At 39.0% G+C, this 27873-nt stretch overlaps 1 protein-coding gene across 4 annotated transcripts in view; it reads left to right on the forward strand.

Moving 5' to 3' along the window:
- KALRN (kalirin RhoGEF kinase) overlaps positions 1 to 27873 on the forward strand; it is a gene marked incomplete at both ends in the record, with an annotated part of 504008 nt that overhangs the window by 243478 nt on the left and 232657 nt on the right. For all 4 annotated transcript variants that reach the window (XM_080346391.1, XM_080346393.1, XM_080346392.1 and 1 more), the window contains 2 exons: positions 3288 to 3518; positions 26267 to 26389. In XM_080346391.1, the coding sequence (XP_080202517.1) occupies positions 3288 to 3518; positions 26267 to 26389 (354 nt within the window). The remainder of the gene's footprint in view (positions 1 to 3287; positions 3519 to 26266; positions 26390 to 27873) is intronic.

A 27873-nucleotide genomic window follows, 5' to 3' on the forward strand; every position in this document is an offset into this window, starting at 1 on the left:
GTAGCTTTTTCTTTATTTTCATTGAAAATCTCAGTTTTCATTTTGATAATTATCATAGATTTGGAATAGAATGTTCCTAGGAATAACCATTTAATATTGATATTTAAAAGGATATTAATTAACATTTATTAGGATATATGCGCCTATTCTGTTCTGCTACAGAGCATAAAAAAAGCAGTTCAGGTTCACTGCAGGAACCTAAGAAGACACATCCAAAGAATCTTAGCAAGGTACTTTTTTTCCATCTTACCATTTTTCTAGCCATAATTATTTGCTTTCTTTTCTATCTTGCACTTGAGTGGAGCTCAGCAATAGCAGAGGTGGCACTCATGGGTGTTTCTAGTGGATGAACAGCAGGAGAGAATCTTGGGACCACTCTACTGAGGACAGTGTTGATTCAGGAAAGATAAGAAGGGAGAGACAGAAAGGTCTTCTCCAGTCAGGCTCGAGCCTGGTAGATGGTAAGAGCATCTTGCTCACTGTAACTTGATTAACGATAGTTTACTCTCTCTTCCCAGAGGCATGATATATTTGCTCTAAAGACCAATTTTTTTTTCCTAGTGCAAGCAGTAGCTGTTTCACAGATGGCACCATTAGTCTAGTCACTTGCAAGTCTTTGGAGATCTTTTTGACCTACTATATAGGATATCTACAGATTTTGACTTATTCCCTAGCTATGTATACAGCATCTGTGGAGATTATTCCAACAGCACAACATAGTCTTTTTTTCTGGTTCACCTAAGGTGACATAACTTCTTACAGAAGTATTTCCATACTACCCATCCTAGTTCTTCTCCTACCATGAAGCCAAAATGCAGGAATATCACCATACAACAGGAAAAAATTATCATGCAATAGATAAAAGCCTAAATCTTGTACAAGAAAAAGGGGTAAGAAAGAGCACAGAAATGTATTTGCTCTTTTCCTCACACCACAAATCTGGGAGAACATTGTCCTGCCTCATGTTTGGATGAAGCAGGGATATGTAACCTGTTGTCTTTGAAACATTATTTTTGTTCTGCATTGCTCGTGCCACTGAGACCCTTTATTGAAAAGGTCTTGCTAGCTGTGTTCTCCCACTAGTCAGCTTTGGAAGAGCACTTTTTCGTAAGATGGCTGAATTTAGTCTGATGTTTTGATCAGTCGTAATTAGGATACAGAATATTTCAGCCAAGGATTTGACCCCTCAAAATTAAAGAATTGCAGATTTATACCTCTGGTAGGCAAAAAACAACATGTAGGGCCTGTACTTGGGAGATGGTGTAGTTATGAATAGATCTGTATTATGGCATAAGGTTTCCAGGAAAGTTGTCCTGAGTAAAGCGTGTCTGTCATGTTGTCTGTGCAGTCACATATCTCTTACTGGTAAACTTTTGAACCTTTATTGTTAGTCCTGATTCTGATGTGATTTCTATCAGTGTAAATCAGCAGGGACTATACTAAAAGCATTGTAACACCACCCAGGGACAGATTCAGACCAACTGGAAAACCAAAGGCCAGGAACAGAACATAAGGAATCCACACAGTGAATTTTAGCCAATGCAAAAAGTGAACTTCTGGTCTAATTAGCTGTGCTCAAGTGTGTGCATAGCCTTGCTTTCCCGTTCCCAGCAATCAAATTGTTGCTGATTATCTTCCCACAGATAAAATAGGACATGGTATGCCTTGTTTTCTTCCCTGTCTAGAAGCCGTTTCTTCCTGCCTAGCAGCTATTGCCACCTCCATAATGTTGTCAAGGTAACACCTGTGCCCCAGTGTTTCCTCCTAAAATCCTCCCTTCTATGGTCACTATCTGCTGCTGTTGGCAAGTACAGTCATTTTCTCAGTGACCCCAGCAGGCTCCAGCATGTGCAAATTGTTCCAGCTGGTTTTCAGCAGCAACTGAATTTGAGTATAAAAAGCCACTCCCTGTGGAGTCTCCAGTTATTTCCTGATCTAATTCCAAATTGCCCTGAATATTTAAAAAATCTCCAAGGATCTGCGTAAGCCCACCTAATACTCATAAATATGGTGAGATTTGACTCCCACTTTTGTCAGTATAAATCTCTGAAAATGCACCAGATCTACACTGCTATGACAGACTTGGACATGGCATGGCTTGCCAAAAGACACATGTTTGCGTCTTAAACAATATTTGCTACATTTGAACAAGCAACTTATTATACAGAAATAAATGAGACTTGGAAATCCTTGAGATGTGTTTTAGCTTTGACTGATAATGTTAAAAATTTAAACTGGGTGAAAAATATTCATTAAACCATTCTCTGGCAAGGTTGGTGATTGTGATTGCATAGATATAAAAAAGTTTTTTTAAAAATTCTTGTCATTTTCACTGCTGTTTGTTTCAGAGAGGAAAGAGAAGAGTGGGCTGGAAACAGAAAGGGAGGATTCCAGTAGTGTCCTCATTTACAATTTCTCTTAAACAGGATGTTTTAACTTTGCAATCTGCAACTAAAAAGTGTTTCCCAAAGGCACATTTAGAGGACCAGTGCATGAACACCCTTGTTAATAGCAGTTTGGTTTTTATGGTTCCATTTTTCATTTTGCCCCTGCAATATGGAAATGCTCTAGGAATGTTCCAGGAAAAAATCTGGTATTAAAAACCCTGACATTCTATTTTTTTTTAATGCCCAAATGCCTTTGCATCCACAAATGTCTTTTAATATGCTCAAAAAAAGTTACATGTGTGCAGAGGATTTTGCATTTGCCAGCAAACTTTGTAGCCCATTGAAAATGAAGACTATAGGTCCTTCTGAGCTGTTCCTGGGGAAGAAAAGAATCACTGTCTTACACAAATTTGTTTTTCACTACCACTGAATGAAATACAGAATTGGAATGTCATACTTCTCGATGTATATACGTACTTAGTAGTCCTATGAAGAAAGGACTCTCCCTTATCATACAGAATATGAACGACTCTGCCATCTGTGGTTTTCTTAAAATGCCACCTCCTCAGAAAAATAGGCCCGCAATTGCAAATGCCACCTGTCATCAACTAGTATATGCCATGAATTTTCAGTACCCAAATGTCAGAACGTAATATAATCTGGGGATCTGTGTGTGTGTGCAGCCCCAGCAGTGCCGTATCTGTGCTCCTGCTGAGGGACACAGCAGGCCCACTAGAAAGCAAAGGAAAGTGCTGAATGTGTAAGTACAAGTCAAAAAAGAGATGTTATTAGGTCTTTCTTCCTTTTTAACTTAAAAATGAGAACACACAGGCGAAAAAAAAAAAGCTATTGTGTGTTTAAAGTATCAGTGCAGTGAAGTAGACCTGTTTCTTCACTCAGGTGAGCCAGGATGGAAAAGCCTTGCTGGATGTTCTACAGCGTCCCTTGAGCCCTGGGAACTCTGAATCCCTCACTGCTACTGCAAACTACTCCAAGGCGGTTCACCAGGTATTGGATGTGGTACATGAAGTTCTGCATCACCAGCGGCGCCTAGAGAGCATCTGGCAACACAGAAAGGTCCGGCTCCATCAAAGGCTGCAGCTCTGCGTTTTCCAGCAGGATGTTCAACAGGTAATGTCATTACTGAGGGAGTTAAAGAATGGTCCTCCTTTGCAATCATAAAGATTGTTTGGTGACTCATCTTGAGGATACTGCCGTAACCAAGATTTCACATGCAGCTCTATCTGTGCTAGGAATACGCTAAAATCCTAATGTGCCTTTCAGTAATTTTCAGTTTTGTGTTGGAAATTATCAGTCAGTACACTGATTATTGAGCAGTCCATTCCCCACAACGTGATACTATTTTCCGTGGTTAATTTTTCACGCATGAGCAATTAGCTGTAGGTACTGTACTGTTCTTGAAAAAAATTATGTTTAACAGAAAAAGAATTTCAAGTGTAAAAAGCAATTGAACTGTGGCATATTTCACCTTCCAATGTGGAAACAATACAAATAGAGACCTTTTAGTGGTGATTAGATGATCTTTGCATTATTATCACTTATGGAGTCCACACAACTGTGCTATAAGTTTGCTGCCTTGAATAACTTGCATACCCCCATGTGCGGACCCCACTTCAGTTCTCTACAGTTTATACGGTACCTTTTGAGAAATCAGGCTTCAGGTGAATAACTTTTATCTCCCAAAGGAATCCATTTGAATACTAGTACAACAGCATAACTGACAGTAAGTATGAAATGCCACGTTTGTAGCTGCCAAATATGCACAATCAACAGATGTTACAGGACTTTGCTCATTGAGGGTGTTTTGGCTTGTTTAAGGAGCCCCATTACAGCCTGAAGCAGATGTTGGTAGCAATATGGTACTTGCTTTAAATGAAGAGGCTGAAAGCTCTAATCATGTTTATGGAGCATTTTAATGTCCCTGGGGTTCTTTATGTCATTGCCTTCCTCCAAGGGAAAAAAGAGGTGGAGACAGAGTGACAAAGCTCTCACATACAAAATAGACATGAACCACCAAGGACAGGAGATGGGGAACTTTTCTTCAACATGCAAATTTCTGGTCCTGGTAGTGCCATAGCTGAAGCGCAGCAGCACAGACAGCAGCTGTAGATATCCTTTGCAAATACGCATGACCATTTATTTGGCAGTTGGGAAAATTTAGTCAGAATTTCTACCTGCTAATTTTTTTCCTATAAAACCACACAGATATTCATGCCATATATTTAACTAAAACTGGGATTGAATGTAACAGATGTTAAATTTAAGCAACCTCATTTTTGTTGCATGTCAGCAAACATACTGCATGCTAATGAAATTCACAAGCTGTATATTAAATAGAACATGTACTTAGAATGCAGCTAGAATACTCTCTGCAAACTATACGAATTTTGGCATATTGTCTTAATACAATTTTGGGATTACAATCTCAAAATTAAGGGTTGTAAATTCTGATGTTATTATGCTTTTTCCACTTGTGGTGTATAATGTCAATTAGAATCCATATTATCTTAAGTATTCTTCATCCCCTAGGGTGATTTACACTTTTGTTCAATCCTTCCAGCCCAAAACTTTCCGCCTTACATCTTCTGAAATCAGTAGCAGTATTTATCAGGTTGATTCATGAAACCCATTCAGACTTGTCCTTCCCACATATGCAAAGCAATGAGGCTGTGTCATTGCTTTTCAAAAGGAACATCTTTTGTACGTACTGTGACTTTTGGTGAGGGGAACAAACAGTAAAAGTAACTGGAGTACAATCCCTTTAGAGAGCATCACTCTATGTGAGTTCTGTTGGCAGCAATCTTTCAAAATTTTTTTCTTAAAGGGTAGTTATTATCTAGGAAGCGACAACTTAGTGACAGACATGTTTCTGTTCTAGCACACACTTACCGGGGGAATCTCTTTGTCCTGCAGAAAGTGGAGAGGAAGAGATGAATCATTCTGTTCACTAAACATCTGTATTATTCAACATAAATGCTTTGTAATTCATAAATGAAATTATCAGCTAAACAGAAATATGAAGTGCAGATTCCATGAGGGGGAGGAAGATATCTGACTATGTTGATGGTGTTTTTTTGAAAATAATCATCTCCTATATATTTGTTGTGCAGTTCCTATTATGCCTATCAGTTGGCAGGTGAAGATGTCTGCCTGTATGTTGTTACTAACCAAAAGTAACATTTACCTACAATAATTTGTTGCCTTGGCAAAAGGTAATAAACTTTAACCAAATTCTTCCTGGTTCAAGCCTAAAAAGAGAAGATTTGGGAGAAAAAAAAACTACCAGGAGAGCCCCAAGTTTATCAGACTTCACTATATTCTAGGCAAGGAATGATACAGGGTAGTTCCTCTAAGGAAGATGCTCCTATTCTCCTTTTGACCCAGCCCAAAATTCAGTGTGTTCTTCCAGATGCAGCTTTCCCTGTAAGGATGTCCCATGCCCACCTTCTCCAACTGTTGACCATTGCAGTAAAAATTCTGGGAAGAATGATCTCCATGTCAGAATTTACACTCTCTCACTTGTTCATCTGTAACTTTCTCTTCATGTGAGCTGTTCTGCATTGATCTTGTCTTAAAAGCAGATGTGAATGGATTTTGACAGGTTTTGTTGTGTTGCATGCTCTTAATACAGACTCCAGGATTAATTTGCATCCTCTCAAGTCTGTCATTAATGGCATTAATAGCTTTTAGTTAAGATACATCTCTTAAGAATCTTGAGAGGTCAATTATTCCTCACCTAACTACTCTAGTCAGTCTTGCCAAGAGGGATCAAGTGTTTAGGTGTGCACTATCAAGTGTTCATATAGAGGTCTTGTAAAACTGGTTAGCTGCTTGAGAGCTTTATGTAGGCCAAGTGGATGCCTTTTGGACTGATTTAAAGGTTAAGCTGTGTTAAACAGACTTGTTCATATAATTCCTGAATGTACTTTGCACCATTAGCAGGGCCAGAGTACATGTTGTATGCATTACAGGTAGGTCAGGGCTGTGTTTTCAGATAGTTCTCCACTCCTAAGGAAATTCTTTGGACACTAGCTACGTTTCAGTTTGAACTGCACAAAACCTGAAAACATTGAAAATGAAGGATAGAAGAAATAAAAGTAATTTTTATTCTGGGAAAGAAACTCAGTCATCCTTGCAGTCATGTCATAAGCAAATACAAGTTGTGCTGCAGAAAAAACATTTAAATAAACACTGTGGATTGCCAAGTTACAATATTAATGTAAGAAATGTTATGCTATAAAATGTCATCAGAGGTAAACGCTACCTCACAACATCAGACATTTTACAAGATTATTTGCTATGACATCTATGTATTAACAAAATTACATCAATTTGCAGATGCAAACTAAGTTGAATAATGGTGTACTAAGGGCATTGAGTTATGAATATATGGCATTTTAAAGAAGGAAAAAAAATAAATGGTGTAAAACTGCATTTGCAGTCTTCACAGGAAATGGAGCACCATTCAAACAGAAGAGATAGCAGATAAGACAATTTGTGAGCTGTTATGAGGTCCTACACAGGCAGAAACTGACAAGGAACTCTTAACACCAAAAGTGTTTAGGTTTATTATAGGAATGTTGGGTTGCCAAGTGTGTAAAATACTTCACTGCTTCAGTTGTTTTTTAGAAGTTCTCTGTCATTTCAGATAGGGAAGAGCTGGGCTGTTTGATCCTTTTAGAACACAGATGTGGGAGGAGGTGCTGAGATTCTGTCCTGCAAGGGAGGAAAAAATCCCTTTGACATTCATACTGATATTCTGTAATTCCTGCAGATGCTTCAGCCCATTTTTGATAGCTTTTCTTTTTTGCCTCTCCTTGCTCTGGGTCTTCCCCTTCTATTTACTAGCAAATTAGGCTATTTACCAGCAAAGTAACCCCATTTCCATCTCTGTTGGTATTTGAAATTGTTCTCCTGTTGTCTCCAGTTTCCACTGTTACATCCTGATTTACTCTGTCTGCCTCCACTTGCATCTCTCCACTTTAATATGTTCCCTTTGGTCCCATGACCAGCAACACTGCGAAACAGCAATGGTAGCATAAGGGTTGTACCATGAGCAGATGTTACCAAGCAGCCACAGAAACAGCTAAAGTAAGTTTATAGCATTGTTCTTCACCCCATTGCCTCCCCCATCACTTTTGTTCCATATAGGCAAGAATTTTGTCTGAATTCTCTCACTTCATAAACTCATTCAAGTGAAGTTGTAAAGCCTGAAGCATACCTATTAAAGTAGAAGGAAAATGGAGACACATAGATGCATTATTGAAATGGTCTGTGCAAGCCTTGAACTTGGAATTTTAAAGCACTTTGGTGGCAGAATAGTCAAACTGCTACGCTTATTCTGCAGGCATCTTTCTTTCTCACAGAAACTCTGGCTTTCCATCATTTCCATACACAGACACCAACACTTAGCCTGACACCAGCAGCCTTTTTCATGTGATTTTCTCAGAGACACTTCTGGTGCCACTTTCTTCTCGCTTCACTTTGGTTGTTGTGATAGTTACCCTCAAAAGAAAAGCTGGAAAGTAGGTGGATGTAGAGGTGCTGTGTGTGCTGGTGGAGATTCCTGGCTATGTACAAAGCCTTAAGTTAGCTGGGGTGGCTCTGCATGGCAAAATGGAACAGGCCTGTCAGGTCAGCTGAAGGCTGGTGGTAAGCAGTGAGATAACACAGACTCTTACTGGCAGAAGAAAGAAGAAAGCTGGCACTGTTGCCATGCCAGCTGTAGGGGTATCTCAAATCCTCTTGGTTATTTAAAAGGTCAGCCTAAACCAGTGTCAGGTTCACCTGGATTTCTTTAAATTTCTGGATCTGTGTTTTGTTGGCTTCATGCCCAGATACATTAATGGATGTAGCTTTAGTTTCCTTGTGTGGTTATCTGCCTCTGGTGATGTATAAAAAGGCCATGTGGGCATACTGATATCATTACATTTACCAGCTGCCATTTTTGGTGGGCACAGCAAAGTATTGCAGAGGAAAGGCTGTCTCTCTTCATAACCAAACACTTCAACTTCTGATGTGTCTGGCTTTTACTGGCCGACAAAACAGATCAGGGAATGGTCCTGACAACACTTGTATGGAAAAATGTCCTGCCAACTTCTATCTGTCTCCATACGCTACCTGGGAATACTGAACATGTGTGATCTATGTAGTCCATTTGCAGAAGAATGCTGGGCTATTTGAGGCAGTTCATGATTCATTTAGCTCTCACACAAGATTTTAGAGGATTAGCTCTGTATATACCCCCACACATGCACAGATACACTCAGTTGTTTTGATCACTTCAAGCCAATGAAAAGTTCTCCAAAATTCTGTAGTTTTCCAACTTGTCATAATTTGTTTCCAAGACAGAAGAAATCAGACTATATAAGTCCTTTTATTTTTTTGTTTACAATAATACCATTACTACCTTATAACTTCAGCCACAGCACCCTGGAAAAATGCATCACATGCTCTGTGCACCATCTAGGCAGATTTAGCCTGTAAATACTTACCACTGACAGATTAGAAATGAAAAGATTACAATTCAAAGCATCCTAGAGAATTTTCACAGTCCCTTTGATAACTTTATCAAGTAATGAGATGCAATTAATGTTTACATGTTTACATTTTCGAGGTATTACTGCGGTACTTTCTCTGAACTTAGAAGGTATATGTGACCTTACCAGCTACAAGATTACAGTATTACTTAATAGTGAGAAGCTCTAATTATGTTTATCGTGTCCCCAAAAATCAATGAAAAAGAAACTTAGGAGCCAATACTGGTGAAACTACTTGACAACGTTCTCCCAATGGGATGTCACAGGATAGAAAACAACATTCTTTATCTGTGACCGAGAGGCAAGTACTTCTGTTTTCACTAACCCTGTCCTTCTAGCAATTGTTGAGGCTGTGGAGTCCACGTGTAGTTTATTACCTGATATAAATATCTCACCTCACATTTCTTATTGATCATACAACTTCTCTGTATTGACCATACAAGTTTTACCTACATGGCTCTAAAACACTAAGTTAATAAGATGTGCATGTGTTTCCAAACCCACATTATCTCCATAACATCCTCTTACTTACTACTTGTCTGCTTTATTATTTAGGCAGTAAATGATGGTACCTTTATAGTAGAAGGATTTTTTGTTTGCTTGTTACCATGCACTCTTGGTCACAGACCATGCAATAAAAGCATCTTGGCAACAGCTTCTTTAGAGCGATTTTCATGCCATTCCTTTTGTTTCTGCCAAAGGAGCTGGCACATTTTCAGGCACTATCAGTGCAATGAAGAGAATTGTGGCCCCACTCACCTTCTGAAGAGAACTAACAACGAATCCAGCACTGACACTGGTTTGAAAGTAAAGTGGTAGTATATTTGTGCTGATTAGTATCCTGCAAATACTATGAAAAGAATTAATGATTGCATGACCACTTAAATAACACGAGGGTTGCTGAGTGACTTAGTTGCTTATTTTGAACTGTTAAAAAAGGACTGTAATTCCTTAATTTGAACCCACAGAGGCGTGGGATTATGCAGGACTTTCAGAGGATTTCTACTGACTCTGTGTGTCTAAAATCTTGGGTTGGCAGACAGAGCAGGAGAATAAAAGGACCCTGCACAGCTATATAATCTCTACTGCTCAATGATCAGGTTGTGTTGGTTTTGCCACATGAGCAGCTGTGCTAGGAAGGAGAATATTGCCCACATATTTTTTCAGTTTCTGGTGATTTCATACGGATCTTTCTCTAGTTCCTTTAGCTTGCAAAGACATGGAGCATTTATGGACAGTATGTTCATGGTTGTCCAAACTAAACAGGACAGGGTTCTTGGTAAAAGAACACAGCTGAAAGAAATAACATGTATTTTTCCTCTTCAGCAGTGATTCTGGCACAAAAATCTGTCCTCCTAATGGCCACAGCATAGCTTCACAAGTGGGGAGTGCAAATACGTGGTACAGTGATATTTGAGTATGTTCAGACAATGGCTGTTGGTACAGAGCAAGGGTCTGTGTTTCTGTCCAGGCTGTCACATTTGCACCCTGTAACCAGTGATCAAGGTGTGGCATAGGGACACCTCAGAGATGTCTCAGGCTATCAGCCTAAGTTAATTGCTTTAAATACTTCAAACTTATTTGAGAACTCTGTTCTAAACTTCTGACAGCACTTTTTAAAAACAGATCAGTATCATCTTGTATTTTTTTTGTGCAAAACTCTTCACAAAGAACTATAGACTTAAATTGTTACATTTTAATTTAATGATATTTATTCTGGAGATTCTTTAAGGGCTGCTGATTAAAAATGCTCCATCCTCTTCATAATTTGATTTAAAGTATAACTTGAAATTATCTGCAGACAACCTTTGTGTCTTTCTTCATCTATACAGTTATTAAGCCCAGCAGACAATTGTTCTTTGTGCTTTTCAAGAGTCACTGATTAAAAAATAATAATGATCACTTTTTAATTTAGACACAGAGCAGTAGTATTAGGGATATCAAACTTCAGGGGCTGGCTTCAGTTACCAACTGAAGTTTACTTAGCATTGATGTATGAGCAGTGCAAGAACACTGTGATGAGCTCCACAGCTGTCTTGGGAAATAGGATCTGAAGACATCTGAACCAGACAGCTTGATCTCTGAACCTATTGAAGTGAGAAGAGGAACTGGGGAAAAAAAACTCTTTTGTGCCCCCAAAAGTGTTTTTCTTGTTTAGAGCAGTCTGTCCTTCAAGACCTAGTCCTTTCAAATGGTCTGTTTTGCTGTTTCCTGAACTGCAAATGTTTAGATTCTTACTGAGAGCCTTCTGAAATCCGTCCAGCATCCTACTCACTGATGTTTTGGATCTATTGTATAGTGGATGAAGAGGACTTAAGTCATAGTATGAAAAAATGGAGGTGATATAAAGGCACAGCTAATTCTCTGTAGGTAGATGCATCTACCCATGGTCTAGATTTATCCTGCCTGTGTTTAGGAGTGTAACTGAATCATCCAAGTCATGATCCTAATGCACAGTCTCCTTTTATAGTCAACAGAGACACACTGACATCTTCAGAGAGTGACTCAGTCTGTCTTAAGATCTGAATTATACCCTGGATACTTCCCTTTCTTACTGTTGACTGTCAGGGAAATAATGATAAGGTAGGGTCCTCAGATCAGACCTTCCGTTTATTACCTAATGTTTGATGAGATGGATAAGGATGCAAGAGCCCAGTCCTGCATGGTGCAGAGCACCTCTAACCATCATACCAGGCTCATTAGTGCCTTTCTAGCCCAGGATTTCTTCACAGCAAACTGCAAGGAAGTCAGTCCCAGGCAAACTGCTAAAATTTGCTGTGATGCTTTAGCAGAATCGTCCTCCTTATATAGCATATCCTCATTGTCTATTTCTGTGCCAGCATCCCTGAAAATATGACATGTAATTTATTGTTTCTGAAAGGCATCGTTGGCTCTCATTGTCATGGCAAAGGAGAAGAAAGAATCAGGATTGTCTGTTACTGATTAGGCCTACAAAAATAGTAGGGCTGCAATAGTGAAGGAAGAGAAATGAAGTAGAATTTTCTCCAGAAATATGTATAATTTTTGAAAGCGTTTGCTAGTATGAGTAATTGTCACCAAGGACATGGAGAAAAATAACATCTTTGAATAAATGTAGGCTGGAATGCCAGAAGGCTTTCTCCCCTGTAACTTTAAGAAGTAACAATAACAGTAGTGCTTCTTGTTATTGTTGTTTCTTTCATCTCAGGTTTATGGGTTTTCTAAAAGGTTGATGTTGAGTGACTTGCCAAAGGTCACTGAAAACTTTATGACTAGAAGTCTTCATGTCAGGATGTCTGATTCACAAATCCCTGCTCTAAACCCTCAAAGTCAGTGCTACTCCAGTTTTACCCCTTATGAAAAGGTCTTATAGGATTTATTGGGACTATCTAAAAATGAAATAAGGTTCTGCTATGCTACAAAACAAATATGCTATTTTAGGCATTGGTTTAAGAATCTGAAATAGTCATTCTTTTCTACTCCATTTGTTTCCCGTGATCTTTCCTCCCAATTATCTCCTCATATGGCCTCACAGCTTTTTCATGATCCTGCCTGTCACTCAGAGTGATCAGTCCTCTTTCATATTGCTTTTGAGTGATGGCCAACAAAAGGTATTTTCATTGAAGTAGGGAAAAAAACTAGCCAGACAACAAAGAGCATAATGATAGCTAGTTCCTGAAGTATAACAGTTTCACTGTGTTTTCCTCCACAGAGCAGCTGCTCAGCCAGTTGGTTACTCTTCCCCTCGGGTAATTAATTGCACTCATGAGTTGAGATGATTATGTCTTGCTGGGTAGCAAGGTCCAGTTTAGGTTGAGATGATCTGACACCATGACCTGTTTCTGCTGGCTGCTCCTCTCCATGCAAATCATTACTCCTAGCTCTCTTCCCTCTAGCAGCTCTACCTTACTCCACACCACAAACTTTTAGTAGCTGTGCTCTGTACAGCCATGCTTTACAGCAGCTCTTTGCTCTGTTAGCTTCTCCTCTTGGCTGTGCCTTAGTTCAGTAGCTGCTCTTTCTAACCAACCTGACTGATGAGTTCTGGTATTTCTATCCTTGGAAGAGAGGTTGTGCACTATTTAAGACTAAACACAGTGTTTTAGCTCAGCGGAGACTTTTAAGCAACTTCTTTTGTTTCATATTCCTCATAGGGAACTCTCACACAAAGCTGCTTGCTTGTTTTTTAAAGTTGTAATCTCTGGATTGCAGTTCTGGAAGCTATTGCCTAGGTTGGGGTGACCCTTCAGGCACTTTTAGACAGAGCTGATTGGCTCAAACTCCAGTATACTGTTACAGCCATAAACTTTCTTTTATGTTACTCTATGGTTCCCTTTTAACAAAAATGCCTTTCAAATGTGAAAACATGCAAAACAAACGTATTTCAGGCCTGTCCATTAGTGTTTTACCTTTCTCCTCCCTTTGTTTTTATAGTTCTTTGCTTGTTTCTTTCCTGACTTTTGTACTTTTTTGGATGGGATGTGCTCTGAAGGATGGAGAAAATTACTTTTATTTTTGGCATCAGCAACATCCAAAACATTCTGACCTTGAGACAGTTCCCTTCCCAAATAAGGAGGAAAAGTTGAGGGGGAGGGGAACCACTAAATGAAACTTTCTTTTTTTTCCCTCTTCCTCCAGCAAAATGTAACTTGAAACAATCAAGATGTATTTGGGCTATTGTTTCTGCTTGCTTACCTCCTCAGGATTTCAAGGCGAATGAAGTGTCAGGAAACCTGAAGAGGAGGAAGTTCAGGATGATGAGATGCCATATTCTGGGGTCCACCAAGCTAGGAGGAAAACATGAGAAAGCAACCAGTTTTTCACAGAAAACTTCAGTTTGGGGGAAACTGAACTTTTCATTGAAAAGGTGCTTTCAGAGGAAGTCCCAAACCACTTCTGCCCCTCTCATTCTTCCCATGACTCTCACTCCTGGAGTCTTTTAGGTGGCTTCTTTTCTCTTGAACAGCTTAAGGCTGTTCCTTGCTGAAAATGCTTTTCATAAGTCTGGTCCTACTTGCACATATATTCTAGTTTATTATTATTATTTATGCAGTAGTGAGCTGTGACTTCTCTGCCCTGGGTCACCATGTGTGAAGCACAGCAGGTTTGCCCAAGCAGCGATTGACAGACAAGCAATGCAAGCAGAAAAGATGCTGCAGTGGTCCTACAGCAGGACAGATGCCGCAGTACAGGTGTGAATCCCTGGGCAGGACCCAGTGACAGAGGAGCTCTGCCAGGAGGTCAAACACAGCCTTGCGCTGCATTCCTGTCTCCCTGCACGCAGCCTGAAACATGAGGGTATCTTAAACTGCGAGATAAAATGTTTGAGACATCAGGCTATTTATTTAAAAGACAAGATTCTGGGAAAGTCCCAAATGGAGAATAGCCACTCCTGTCATTCAGGATGCTTCTTTCATCCTTGTTCTGCTTCTCCTTCCCTACACGGTTTGCACTTTTGTATTTTGCCTCTAGTCTCAAATCAGGTCAGAGCCCTGTGGAGGAAAGGTTATGTTTTCCTAGATGTTGGCATGATGCTCAGCCCCAAGGGGCCCTGACCCTGGCAGGGTGTTTAAGATACCACAGTGTTATGCCATCCTGGTGAGATTTTCTGTTACTGTGATGAGACTATGCACCAAGACCCATTTGTCCCAGTTGGGATTTGTTCTCTTACTAAACCTGTCTTTGCTGTGTGTTGTGATTGTAAGCCTTGTTAAACTAGGATGATTAAATACTTTATTCCCAACAGGAACCTAAAGCAGCGCTTTATTTAAAATCCTGGTCGGTCAGCAGTTTTCTCTGTGGTGAAGCAGCGAACTCAAGCACAGTGGGCAGTGCCTGTGTGGAGCTTGCACTGAAGACTGCTCTGTTGTAAAGCTCATCCTTGCTTCATCAGTCTTTTCTAATTGTTAACTGCCTTTAAATATCGTGTTTAAACTAGTAACAGTTTAGGTGGGTTGATACCATTAAAATGTAGATGGTACTGTCTAAATTAGGAGAGCAATCTCAGGTTAGTGCAGTCATAGCAATTCCAGACAGTGAGGCAGAGAACTGACATTAGGAGCCAGCCATGTAGGTTGCTCTTTTCCTACTAAATAGGCAAGGTAGATGCCTTCCCAACTTACCTTTATGCTATTATACATCTGCCTACACTAGCACGGTTATGCTCTGGTTACAGCTGGAGCTGAAAAAACATTTAGTAAGTGTGTTCAGGGTTTATTTTATTGTGGTTTTGGTTTTATTTTTTTTTTTGTTGGTGGTGGTTGGTTGGTTTTTGTTTGTTCTTCCCCTGAGTTTTTAGTGTCCAAGCAAACAACCCAGTTGGGGACAGCCAGACCTAAGACTAGAGCTGGCCCCAGCCCTGACTGACCCAGTGGTTGTGCCCTATAAAACTAATATGAAAGGACAAACATGAGACAAGAAATGCAGACCTGGAGAAAGCAAAATAGCCTCAGAAGGAGCAGAAGGAAAACCTTGGAAAGAATGAAATCACTGTTCTAACTGGTGCTATGGACCACAACAACCAAAATCTTTTGTATCCCCTAGATAAGAAAGCATTTCTGTATTTCTATGTACAACCACTGGTAAGAAACTGAGAGGACTGATTAGTTGTACTGATAATTCATCACACTATGGCCAAGTGCCAGGTGTGATTCCTGAATGTTGGAGAAAAGACTCACAAACAGCAACACCAGCAGCATAACTGCAAAAGAAATAATCTACCTGCCAGCCCTGAGAAACCTCATGCGGAGCACAGCAGCATCTTGCTATGCTGATGCAGAGCACATTTTCTGAGCCTTGTACAGAAGGAACATGCACAAATGTAGTTATTTATAGCTTCTCCATCCACATGCAGTTTTGAATCTTGCTCTAAAAGAAGTTCAACATTTAAAGAATACAACAGTTAAATGTGAAGATTTTTTTCTTTTTTCTTTTTTCTTTTTTTTTTTTTTTTAATTTCCTTAAAAACAATATTCTGGGAACATTAGTAACAATCCAGGCATTAAGGAAGAAACATTACTTCTTCATTTGTCTGTCTATTGTTCTCTTCCTTGGAATGTTTTTAAAGAGGCACTTGCCAAATATTATCAAGTAAAATATTTAATCAAGAAAATGGAAGATAAGTGAGATACATTTGATGAATGGGAACTTTACCAAAGGAAAGCAATGTTAAATTGAAAGAAATTCTTTCCCAGGGTAAGAGAGGTACATGTATTCCCACTCCTTTTTAGGGAACTTGCATCCTAGCTGACAGCATTTAGTGAAGGAGCAGGTTGGGGTTGTGTGACCTCAGCCAGCGCCCAGAGGAAATGGGCAAGTCCTGCTCTCCAAAGGCCCAGCTACACCCAGCCAGCTCTGCCAGAGACCTGAGTTGAACATGCTGTTCCGAAGGGAGAGACATGACTAAATCCTGCATCTCACTCATTACTGGATCAGCTCTTTTCTTTACATTGAGTAAGGGTGGATGGAACCAGAACACATCATATTCTCTTCTACAAATGCATGTCAGTTTCAAACCACCAAAATATGTTTATAGATGTGAAGGACTGTACCAGTACATAATAGCCATATGCAGAAAGCAGACATGGGGAGATTTTTGCCTTGTAAGCCTGTGAAAAGGTAAGGAGTTAAGTTGGAGCAGCTGTATGGGAAACCATGCACACCTCATCACGGCAAGAAGTGAGCAGACTTGTTGCCCATGGGAGGGTGGCATTTCTGGGAGCAGGCAAGAGTATTTATGACTATTGTATAGATCTACAGTAATGTGAAAGTTCTTGGGGGGAGCTGGGGAATGGAAGAGCTACTGCAAACTACAGCCTGAATCAGCAACCATCAACTTCTGAGAGTTCTACCAGAAACATTGAGCCTTGTGGGTTCTCAGGCCATTGCCATGGGACACGTTTAGGATGCTTTCATTTGATCATGCTGCTAACTTTGGAGCCCTTTCACAAGTGTTTTTGCATACTTTTAAAATAGAAGCTGCTAAGAAGAGGGTAGCTAGGGGAGTTGTTATTCTGTAGTGATTTCCACTGTAGAAGCTGTTGACGAACAAGGATCCTGCTGCTGGGACTGTCTTGTCTGGACAAACTCCTACAGTCCTGTTTCCAGATGGGTTTGTAGGATATCTGTGGGTGCTAGAAGCAGTGAGGAGTCTGAATAAGACTATGTGCCTGTATTTTTGCATATCGAGGACTTTTCTGACACTCTTCTGTGTTGGTGGATCCACATGTCTCAGTAATTGTATAATTTATTGCGATGTGTTCACTAGTAAAAGCTGCACTTTGCAAGGCTGTCCCCACTGCAAAGAACTTTTGGCAAACTAGTGGATTTTTTAAAAAAATACAGGGGTTAGATTTTTGTTGTTAAAATGAGAAGTTGTGCAGAGGTGAAACTTTCACATAATGTCCAGGAAGCTAATAAAAACACCTAGAATCTGATTTCATGGGGGCTTCTCTTTTTGGTTGAATGTAGACAAGGGAATAAAGGAAATTTTTTAAATGTTGTAATTGGCTCTGCATTTAATTGCCCTCATTAATTTAGTTGCACTATACAGAAAAATAGTGATAGGTCTGTAAGGTTACTTTTCCCTTCAAGGGTAAATGGGACTGCATGTTTTTTTCTTTTGAAAAGACCGCTTTAATTATGTGGTGGTATTTGGAATAACTACAATTAGAGAGGAAAAGCAGGGAGTGATTAAAAAATCATACTTAATAGCAACTGCATTAGTTCTCTTTTGAAAGAGACCTAGGCACAGTTGAGTATGTACATACCACATGGAGCAGCTGTGATGAAAATGAAGGGCAAAATGTAGGTGACAAATTTTCGACTGACTCCGGGCAAGGTTGTCTGTTGCAGCATTTTAAGAGAGATCTTCCTTGATAAAAGATTGGAGAAGTATCAAAATTAAACTTTCTTGTCCAATCCTCAGACTGTGTTAATGGGTGTAGCTTCGTTCACTCAGTTCCACCCTTACTTTAAAAGAAACAAACAAGAAGAAACCTCACATTGCTTGGTTGGTGATAGTGGGATACACTGTTTAGATCTCAAGTCAATGTGAACAAAGTGACATATTACTGACCATCTAAGCTGAATTAAGTACAGAAGAACTTGCTTGGCTGGTTATATAATTTTCTGAAGATGAATCAGTCATCTTCACACGGACAGGTCAAGCTAGGCTATTTCAGGATTTATAGCTATATGATCAGCAATAAGACATTTATCCCACAGTGAATTTGGAGTGTCTTGCACCTGATTTTAAAGCCCTGCCTTTCAATGGATTGCCTGCTCAATTTTGTACAGCTGCCATGATGTTGTTTATGATATTTCAGTACGTTCCTGTACTGGAAAAGGTTCCTAGAACACCCAGCTAAATGTGGAGCCACATATTGGTAGAGGCTGCAAAAACTTAAAGGCAGCTTTCACTCCAAACACTTTATTTGTCAGCCTTGCTTGTTTTGACTGTAAGTGTGGTTAATGTCATTTTAGAAGTGAGAATGAAGGCATTGAAGTTGAGTCATTTGCTGAACTGCAGTGCTGGGCATTGAACCAAATCACTTGAATTCCAGCCTACTTTTGATATGAAGTCCTGCTGCTTTTTGCTTATTTCTCACAACTCTTGCATAATTTGTCATGCTTAACCAGAGTGAACCGAGTAAGTTGCTGCTTCCTTCTACTGCTACTGAACTGCACTAACAGAGCTGTATCTGTACATTAGGAGAGCAGGTATCTGCATTAACCTATTCAACTTGTAAGATGCTGTCATATGAACTACATGTGTTCAGAAGCTGCTAAATGGGAAATAGAACATTGTGTTCAAGTACGTGTCCAGAGGCTCAAATTCTGCTGATGCATAACTAGCCCCTGCCTATTGACTTTACAAACATGGGGTCTTTGATCTGTGTTTGCTGAAGGCAGTTGAAACTTTGCTGTGGATTTTAGCTGGAACAAGATCTGAGTTTTTAGAGTCAGATATAGATGTCTGTGAAATTAAAAATAATGTCACAGGAGCCAAAGATGGCGCTTCTCTTTTAAACATGAGGTATGATTCCCTTCTTCAAAAAACTGTTTTTAAATTACTGTGCCACCAACGTAAAATTATAATGAAGAAAGAAGTGAAAAAAAGTAGCTCAGTTTTTATTAGGAGGTAAAAACTACAAATGAGAGTGGCTGAGTTTTGGTTTGGGTTCTATTATAAACCGTTAATAATAGCAGGAAAAGCTAGAGGATAAGTTCCTTTGTGTTTTGGTGTATTTTCTCAGCTAGACCTTTACTTGACATTACCCTGCTGTGACAGAGCTGGGACTAGGAGGGGAAAGAAATCTATTTTCAGCAATGATGTGGAATTCAACAAAGAAACTATGTTTTAATTTAAATCAGACTTGGTGTGCATTTTATTCATTAAAGAGGATTGGGATTTATTAAGTTTCCTCGAGTTGTTGTTGGTTTGGGGGGATTTTTTGTTTTGTTTTGTTTTTCTTATTCTCAGTGTTTATTCTGTCTTCCCTGGTGCTGTTGCTGACACCAAATTCTCCTAGGTGGCCTGGTAGCCAGCCAGGCATTGGGCTGCCCATATAGCCTGTTAGAACAACATTTTCCAGGAGCCGATTTGGTTTCAATGGATAGAAGTTGACAATCCCACTCTGGCTACTGCCTCCACCCAGTCACTCAGTGATCTCCCTGGCAAATATGTAGTCTTTATCACTTAAATGCTCTTTCCTTTTACCTCCCAAGAAGGGAGTGGTTTGTGGGCATCCTGAGAGAACACCTACTTTGAATTGTGTTGCTCATGTGTATATGATGATGATTCTAGTTCTTCTGTTGTAAGAAAATGAATTATTTATCTTCTGCCAAGAGATTCTCTGTCTTGTATCTGCAAATTTTAGTTCTGTCAGTGTTACTAACTAGGCTTGTACAATTTTGAAGGGCTTTGACAGAAAAGATCGGATTTTGTTGCTGTACAGTAAAATAAAACATTTTCAATAATCTTTGGATGTAAATTGTCTATTAAAGCACAATCCAAAACAGGAACTTTTAACTATGCTTCCTGGTTACAAAAAGCGTGTTTTGCAAAGGCAGAGTTTCTGGAATAAGGATTCTGCACATGTAAGCCCTTGGAGTTACTAAGCATTCATGACAGCAGTTACAGAAAAGGTAAAGATAAGTTTTAATTCTTGTGAGTGGAAATGGTGATGAGACTTTAAACCCACAAGATCTGAAGTGCCATAGGAATTTCTGGTATTATACCAAGACTCTAGTTAGCCCATAGTATCTTAAGAGCAAGCAATAAAGTCCACATAGTGGCAACTCGATACTGTTTGGCTTCCTTTCACTGCCATAAGCCTAGCAGATTTTAGAGGCTCTGTTCATGGGTTTAAAGTTAGGCAATGCTTATGCACCTATTTGAAATGAGGCCTCATTTAAAGCTGAATAAATTTGGTATACTTCACTGGAGTTGCTCTGGAATTTATTACAACTCTGCTAAAGTTACCAAAGCGTTAACATAACCCCTTTGAGCTGTGCCAGGTTTGTAGAGTTTTGAGATCAAGATCTGACTCTTTAGTGCTTAAAGTGTAAAATGGTATAATTTATTTTCATTTTTCAGAGTAACCTAGTTTTAGGAGACACTATGGCAACAACAGTGGGTCTTAGAGGAACAAAGATTAATAATTCCCTTGGCCAAGGCAGTTCAGTGTGTCATCTCACTCAGGAGCAATGAAACTATTCAACACCAGCCTGGGTCAAACACAGAAGTTAGGATGCCCAGTCACTGCAAGCACAACACGCTGCATCTTATTAAAGTGGGTTTAATCACCAGCTTACACTTCTCATCGCCCTCCTGTAGGACAAGGGCAGGGTTCAGTGACAGGTATATTTGAACAAGCTTCTGTGTCCTTCTCCAAGCCATTCTCACTTCATCTTCCTCCATTGCTACTAAAAGAAATACAATTTAAAAGATGTGAAAATACACAAGTTTTTCAAGTAACTTAAACAACATATATGGGTCCTTAAAGTAATTAATTTGCTACTCCTTTCACGTTTTGTATTCATGTAAAATGGGAGCAGCGCATGGGAACTTGCAAGGGAAGAGTTGCTTTCCAAGTGGACTTTAAATTAAAGTCAGATAAAGTTATGAGGTGGTCCATAGTGTTGACATTTACTGATTAGGAAAGATACCTGCAGAAAGAGACTTCAAAGAGCTACATTGAAAAAGTCTACCCTTTAAAAATAGTGCCCATCATTTTTGTGGGGCTTTTTGTTTGGAATTCATTTAGTTGTTTTGGTTGAGTGTTTTTTTGGTGGTGGTGGTTTTGTTGTCATGGGTTTTTATTTTTAATTTAAAAATAAAGTTAACTTTTTAAGCTATTAAAAGAATTGACCTTAACTGCACTAATGTAATCATCTTGCCATATTCCTATCATACAAATTAGCCTAGAGGAAGAGCAATTACCATCCCAGAACTTCACTTAATTATTGCTTGATTACTTCTTCAACCTTTCTTTTAAAACCATCCTTCCATTTATTTCTTCTTACATTTTCCTACTCTGTCCTGTACAAACTATCACCATTCCTTGCAAATGGACCCTCAGGTGTGTTTTTCCTTGACGTCACCTGGGCAGTATTTATTGTGCCAGTTCAGGTGTGCCAGAGCTCTTGGACTTCCCATCAACAAAGCTGGATCTTGAGGAGATGCCTCTGGAATTGTTTCTCTTCCAAGCACCTGCTTTCTGATGCTGCGCTCAGATGAAAACTGAGTTGCCACTATTATTATTTTTGCAGTTCCATAGATCATTCAAAAGGGACTGTTACGGCTATTCTTCCTCCAGGTAGCATTCTGAATCTTGTGGTTATCCAGCCACATAATGACTGTAATAGGTAGCGCAGTCAGCCTGCTGTAATTGTACTGGAGTTTTATTTGATTTTCTTGGTGACCTGGGTTTGCTGCTTATTTTGTTGGGTATGTAATTGTGCCCCTGAGGAGATAAGGAGACAGGAGATGCACATCATCATAGAAAGAAAATAACACTCCTACCGCTTTTGATCTTAAACTAGGTGGGAAAAAAAAAAAAAAGGAAATATTAAAATCTTATTTTTAAGATGTGTATCCTGTAGCGTTCCCACCAATAAATGTTGCTGCCATCAGATGTGCTTCTTGAGCATTTGGTTTATGTTCTCCTTCTGTTAACAGGCTCCTAGCAAACATTTCATGCTTTTGAGCCTGATGCTATATAAACTTTTACTAGCTGATATTGAAACAGAATTACAAATCTGCATCCTCCTCACCTCCCAGCTCCACATGCACGCTTGCTGGAGTCCCATGCAAGCTACCACTATAGTAAACGGAGCAGCTCATTTATTTCCTCCTGTGTTCTAGGAGCTGCAAAGCAAAGGGAGGTCCTGGCCCCTGTCCCAAGCAGCTTTCAAACTAGTGAAAGTGCAGCAGTAAACGCATACTAAAAAGAGAGCTGACATACACTGAAGTTACAAAATATATTTTAAGTTTCAAGAAACAACTAACATGATGGATCTATCTGTAGCACAATATTTTTATTCCAACAAATGGATGACTTGAAGCCTTTTTCTAGCTGTTTTGAGAAAAAAATAGCTTTGCAATGAAGGGCAGTTAGGAAATTTGAAGATGCAATTTGGAAAACACTCTTAATTGCATTTTTAACCGTGTTTTCAAGCTGTTTACATTTTTAAGGAGTAATTAAATTATTTTAACTAAGTCATTGTAACTTCAATGGCTAGCTATATCTCAGGATGTTAATGTTCTACAGTAGAGCAAGTTACCCAGTCTGTGCTCTCAATTAAAATGTTTAATGTCTATCTTAAATTATTACACAGTTATGCTAGTTCTGAAGACATTTCCTTTCCTCAGGGTAAGGGAGAATGTCTCTGAACACACTGACAGGTAGATGTTTACAAGTGCTGGTGATTTCAGGTTTAATTTTGACCTTTCAGAGTTGTTCCTGCATTTACCACAGACTAATTGCTTAACATTTCTCATTGTTTTCACTGGGGAGTAAGTGCTTTGTATCCATCCAGATTTATGTTCTTGCTGTTGCTTTGTTTACTCAGTTATTCCATACCTCAGCTTCTCATTTAGAGCAATCTTTCTGTGCTTTATATGATGGAAACAGAGATGTGATGTTTCTGCACGTTTGCAGATTATTGTGAGCTCATTAAATGCCAAATGCTTTATATAAGAGAAAACATATTAGCTGCTCATATAAATGCCGAGGATTCTTTTCATGATTACGGCTATCAGATTATCAGACCCTCATGCTAACATCCTGTATTCTGCCAACTTCCTGGACATCTCAGCAATTCACTCAGTCTCTTAATATATACAAATATGTTTCCCCTTCCTTCTAAACAAAATGAAATTATAGCATTTATGTGTTTCACAGAATGGCTGTGCAAACAAATGCATTGAAGGCTGGAGTGGCCCAATATGTTAACATGGGTTTGAAAGCCACAAAAAATGCTGTTAAGCAAGCTACTCTTTAAGAAGCAGTGAGTTTTTTCTTGTGGGAATTGTGGTAGAAGCAGAGTTTATGGAACAATTTGAACCAGAACTTTTTAAAGGGCAGATAGGGTCCATGAAATCTGAGACTTGGCATTCTAAGCAGAGAAATGGCATAGGAAAGAAGTCATCAAACAGGATATTACAACCAGGGTCACTAGTGGATGGTTTATATATATTTAATCTTATCTGCTCATGTAATGTTGATTTATTAAGTGGATATACGATTTTGTTATCCTTATGGCATATTTTATATCTAATCTTATAAACTAAAGGATCTGGAAACCTAATCAATACCTGCATAGGTGACGTTAAAGAGAAGCTTTCATGTTTCAGGAAGGATTTGGTGAATCACCAGACGGTGCCCTTCTGTGTTGGGCTGTATGGAATAACTGCCCAAATGCAACATGAGGCATTGATGCAGGAGTTGCAAGCTCTTGCATGGCTCCTGGAGCAAGGTTTATCCCCTATGAATTAATGCTCTAGAACTTTGGTTGGTTTGAGGGGTTTTTTGAGAGTAAAGTATCCATATTTTGATCAGTACTCTGTCCTCGATTCACTGCCTTTATTTTCATCCTCATTTAAACTGGGCATCATATATTGTATTTCTTATTCTGAATTGAAACATGTAATGAAACATCTGTTTATAAGATAGAAGAGGCGATCTCAGTCAACAATCATCTAATAGTGACTAAAGCAGCCCAATATGACACTGGTTGGGATAAAAATTTTATTATTATATGATTACTACTTTAATGCTATAAGCATTAAAAAATTATTAGAATAGTCTGCTGTAGAATTCTAGTGAATGGCTATCAAATGTCAAGAAATAGAAAGCACATACTGCATACTAACTTCATATGAAACATTGTTTAAATCAAAGTCATTTGCCATTTAAAAAAATATTTTGAAAATGAGGCCTCATTAGATGACATTTTTTCAAAATCGAATTTTGATCTGGTTCCATTTTTAAAAGATAAGTTGAAAACTCTGGACAAGAGGAAAGGGTATGTTAATGGAATTATTTACAGACTGTTAATGACACAAATGCTAGAAGGCTACTCTCCAATAATTAATGTTATAACAAGTTACATACAGATTCCTGGTTGAGAATATATTGTAGAGAAGCTCTTTCTTAGCAGACCCACTGGGCTGTGGTTGTCAAACAGTTTGAAGGAATGTATTTGGGGTTCTCTATCTAGAGCAAATGGGAGACAAACTGGTCAGAGAAATGGAAGCAGCAAGCGATGACTGTACTGCCAACACACTTGGTCCTGCTTTCTCCTCCCCACAGCGACACTTGTGCCAAACATGTGTTGTGCCTGCAGGACATCAAGTGCTTTGATAACCCATTTTGTGAGATTATTTGTGGATGAAAAATACATTTTAAGCACAAAATATTGATTAAAATAATGTTGGGGTTTTTTTCCAGCAAAGAAGTAGAGTTGGGAAATAACTATATGCATATAAAGCTTTATATTTGGAATTTCTTATAAAAATACGCTTGGGATTTACAGTACAGCAAAGACTTAAAGCCCGGGTGGGTTAGATTCTGTACAACTAAGCCATGAAATAGCTTTACTTACCTGAAATTAAAAAAATAATCACATCTTCCATTTTTCCAGTCTTAGGTTTCTAGGCTTAGCCAATAATATCTGCTCATTGATCAGCCCACCCAAGACCAGTGGGTACCAGAGCCCTGCTCAGGCCAGGCCGAGGAGCTGCCCCTGCCCGGCATCACCGAGGCTGTGCTGGGATGCAGTTCGGAGGCCGTTTGTGGGTCCAGCACTCTGTGGCTGTGTCACTATTCTGGGAATGTTTATGGTGTCTTGTCCCTTCAGTATGACAGAAATATCAGCTGTTGTTGCTAGTTCATTAGCATCAGCGAGGATCAACAACTCACTGTGAGTGCAGGGCTCCTTGCTGAATGAAGTCCTACCTACTTACAGAAATACCAGTACTGATCTAGTACTGTTTATTCTCTTAGCCTCTGTATGTTGTATGTGTGTATGTAGAAAGGGTGGAGATCACTTCCTGAAATTTTCCAGGCTCATATTGCCAAGTTATTTTCTTTTTTCCGGCTGGTAGTAGACCTCAAACAGATTCGATCTTAGTTTTAGTGCCAGTGTTATTGTGAGAAGGAGCTCCAAATGGATAGTGTTCATACAGTTGATCTATTTTTAAAAGTGAATCCTCTTTAACCCTCAGAATATCAGATTCACCACTTCACTTTTCCTGAAGAATCAGTTACATGTGGAAGTGAAAACCTGGAGTACTTGGAGGGTGCACACCATCAATATTTTATAGGCTGCAGTGAAGGATTCTTAATCTTTTCATTCTAGTTACTCTGATAATGTTTTCTCTCCACATCAAAATAAACTTCAATTGATCTTTCTGCTGTGCTTTTGGACTCACTTCAAATGCTTCATATCGAGATCTGCCGTGTATGTGAAATCAGCTATGACTGTTTTCCAGTTTACAAAAGGAGCTCTGAAGAGGAGGATACTTTTTCTCAAAGATTCCAGATTTCTGATTCTTATTCTCCAAAATTCATTTATGCAAAAGTAAATATTTAGTATCTTCCAGGCTCAAGTAACTAAGCTAATTGAATAGTAAAAAATCTATAACCCTAATTTACCAGTAACATCTATAAACATTTATCTTCTAACCCACTGGAATGGACATTGACAGATCTGCTTGTGTTCAGCCATACCAGACACGAAGCAATACCTCTGCAGCTGTTTTGTCCTCACCCTGAGAATTTCTCTGTGATGCCTTGACAGGAGAGGTAATTGGATGTTCTTCTTTTCTGGCAGGTACTGGACTGGATTGAAAATCATGGGGAAGCCTTTCTGAGTAAACATACAGGAGTGGGGAAATCTCTACACAGAGCACGTGCGCTGCAGAAAAGACACGATGATTTTGAAGAGGTAGCCCAGGTAAGGGTCTGAATCAGAGACTTTTGCTTTCTCATTTCATTTTTGTTACTCCTCTTGTATATTGAGAACAAAACACTCTTGCTGTTTTGGGTCACACTGTTCTCTTCAGACATTTGGAGCTGACCGGGATCCTTTCTCTTTGAAAGTTAGCATCCACGCTGCACAACATGGTAACAGCAGGACTTGTCATTGGAAAATCACCACACTGGGTTGATGTGACTTCTCAAAGCCTTTGGGAAATTGCAAGCAATTTATGGCACAGGAATGCAAAGTGTTGGGACATAGAAGAGAATGGTTATTAGTGAGAGAAATAGAAAAATCAATTGTAACTCCTACAGTGGAAACTGAAGACCTTGAGAATAAGGTAGGAGGCAGCAGCAAGCAAAGAAGCATGGCAAATGCTGGAGTGCGTTTGCAGTAAGGGCAACTACCCTTCCGTTCCTTTGGAGGGTACGGCATATTACATGGAAGGGTTTTTTGTTTGGTTTTGAATGAGAGGCAATCATTACAGGTACACGTTATTATTATTATTATTGTTATTACATATGTATGTATTTATTTATTTTCCTCATAGCACAGTGTAAGCAAGGCTAGTCTGGGAATTTTGATATGAAGCCAAAAGCTTATAGCTTTTCCTTGAAGCATAGTCATGGTTAAACATACATCCTGTCTCTATTTATAGAATTTAAAAGGAACAGAACCTTTGATAACTTCTTCCGGGGACTGAATAACTTTTTTTGTTTTGTTGTTGGTTGGTTCTGGTTTTGTGGGTTTTTTGGTTTTTGTTTTGTTTTTTGTGGGTTTTTTTGGGGAGGAGGGAGGTCCATAATTATTATGTTATTTATTTATTTATATTTATTAAAGTATCTTATTGCCAGAAGTAATTCAGTTTCAGGTCTGGCTGTCAGATGATGTTACACCCTTTTGTTTTAGATTTGCAGCATTCTCTATCAGAAAGTGATCTTCTGTAAAGGTACTTCTGCTTTGGATATTTCAGATAAAATCCTGATTAATCTGTGTAAAGCAGAATGTATCAAATGCCTTGTCTTCCTGATGTACGCAAGGCAGGTTATTGCTCCAATATTTCACTGTGTCATAAGACAAAAATGTATTAGACTTCAGTTTTAGTTTTCGGTAGCACCATTCCCATGTGCTGGCCTAGTTTACTTTATGTCCAGCAACAGGAACATACTGGACCCTCAGGGAAACTGTTTCACTGTCTCATGGCAGCTACTGGCTAGATCATTTTTTTTTTCTATACCTCATATTTAATTTATATTTCTCCCATTTTTTTTTCCCCCCTGCTTGTTTATATCCCTTTATTCTTATTTATCTTTCGTAAGGAGAAAGAATGTTGGCATGTCTTCTCCTATGTGTTTCTTAACCATTTTAAATATATTTAATTCTGCTAGTGTGTTCTTATTAACCAATCCCTTAAATATCTTTTGTTACCTATTTCTTTGGATCCGTTCAGTTTGCCAACA

This window comes from Nesoenas mayeri (assembly GCF_963082525.1).
Source record: "Nesoenas mayeri genome assembly, chromosome: 6".
NCBI classification, from domain to species: Eukaryota; Metazoa; Chordata; class Aves; order Columbiformes; family Columbidae; genus Nesoenas; species Nesoenas mayeri.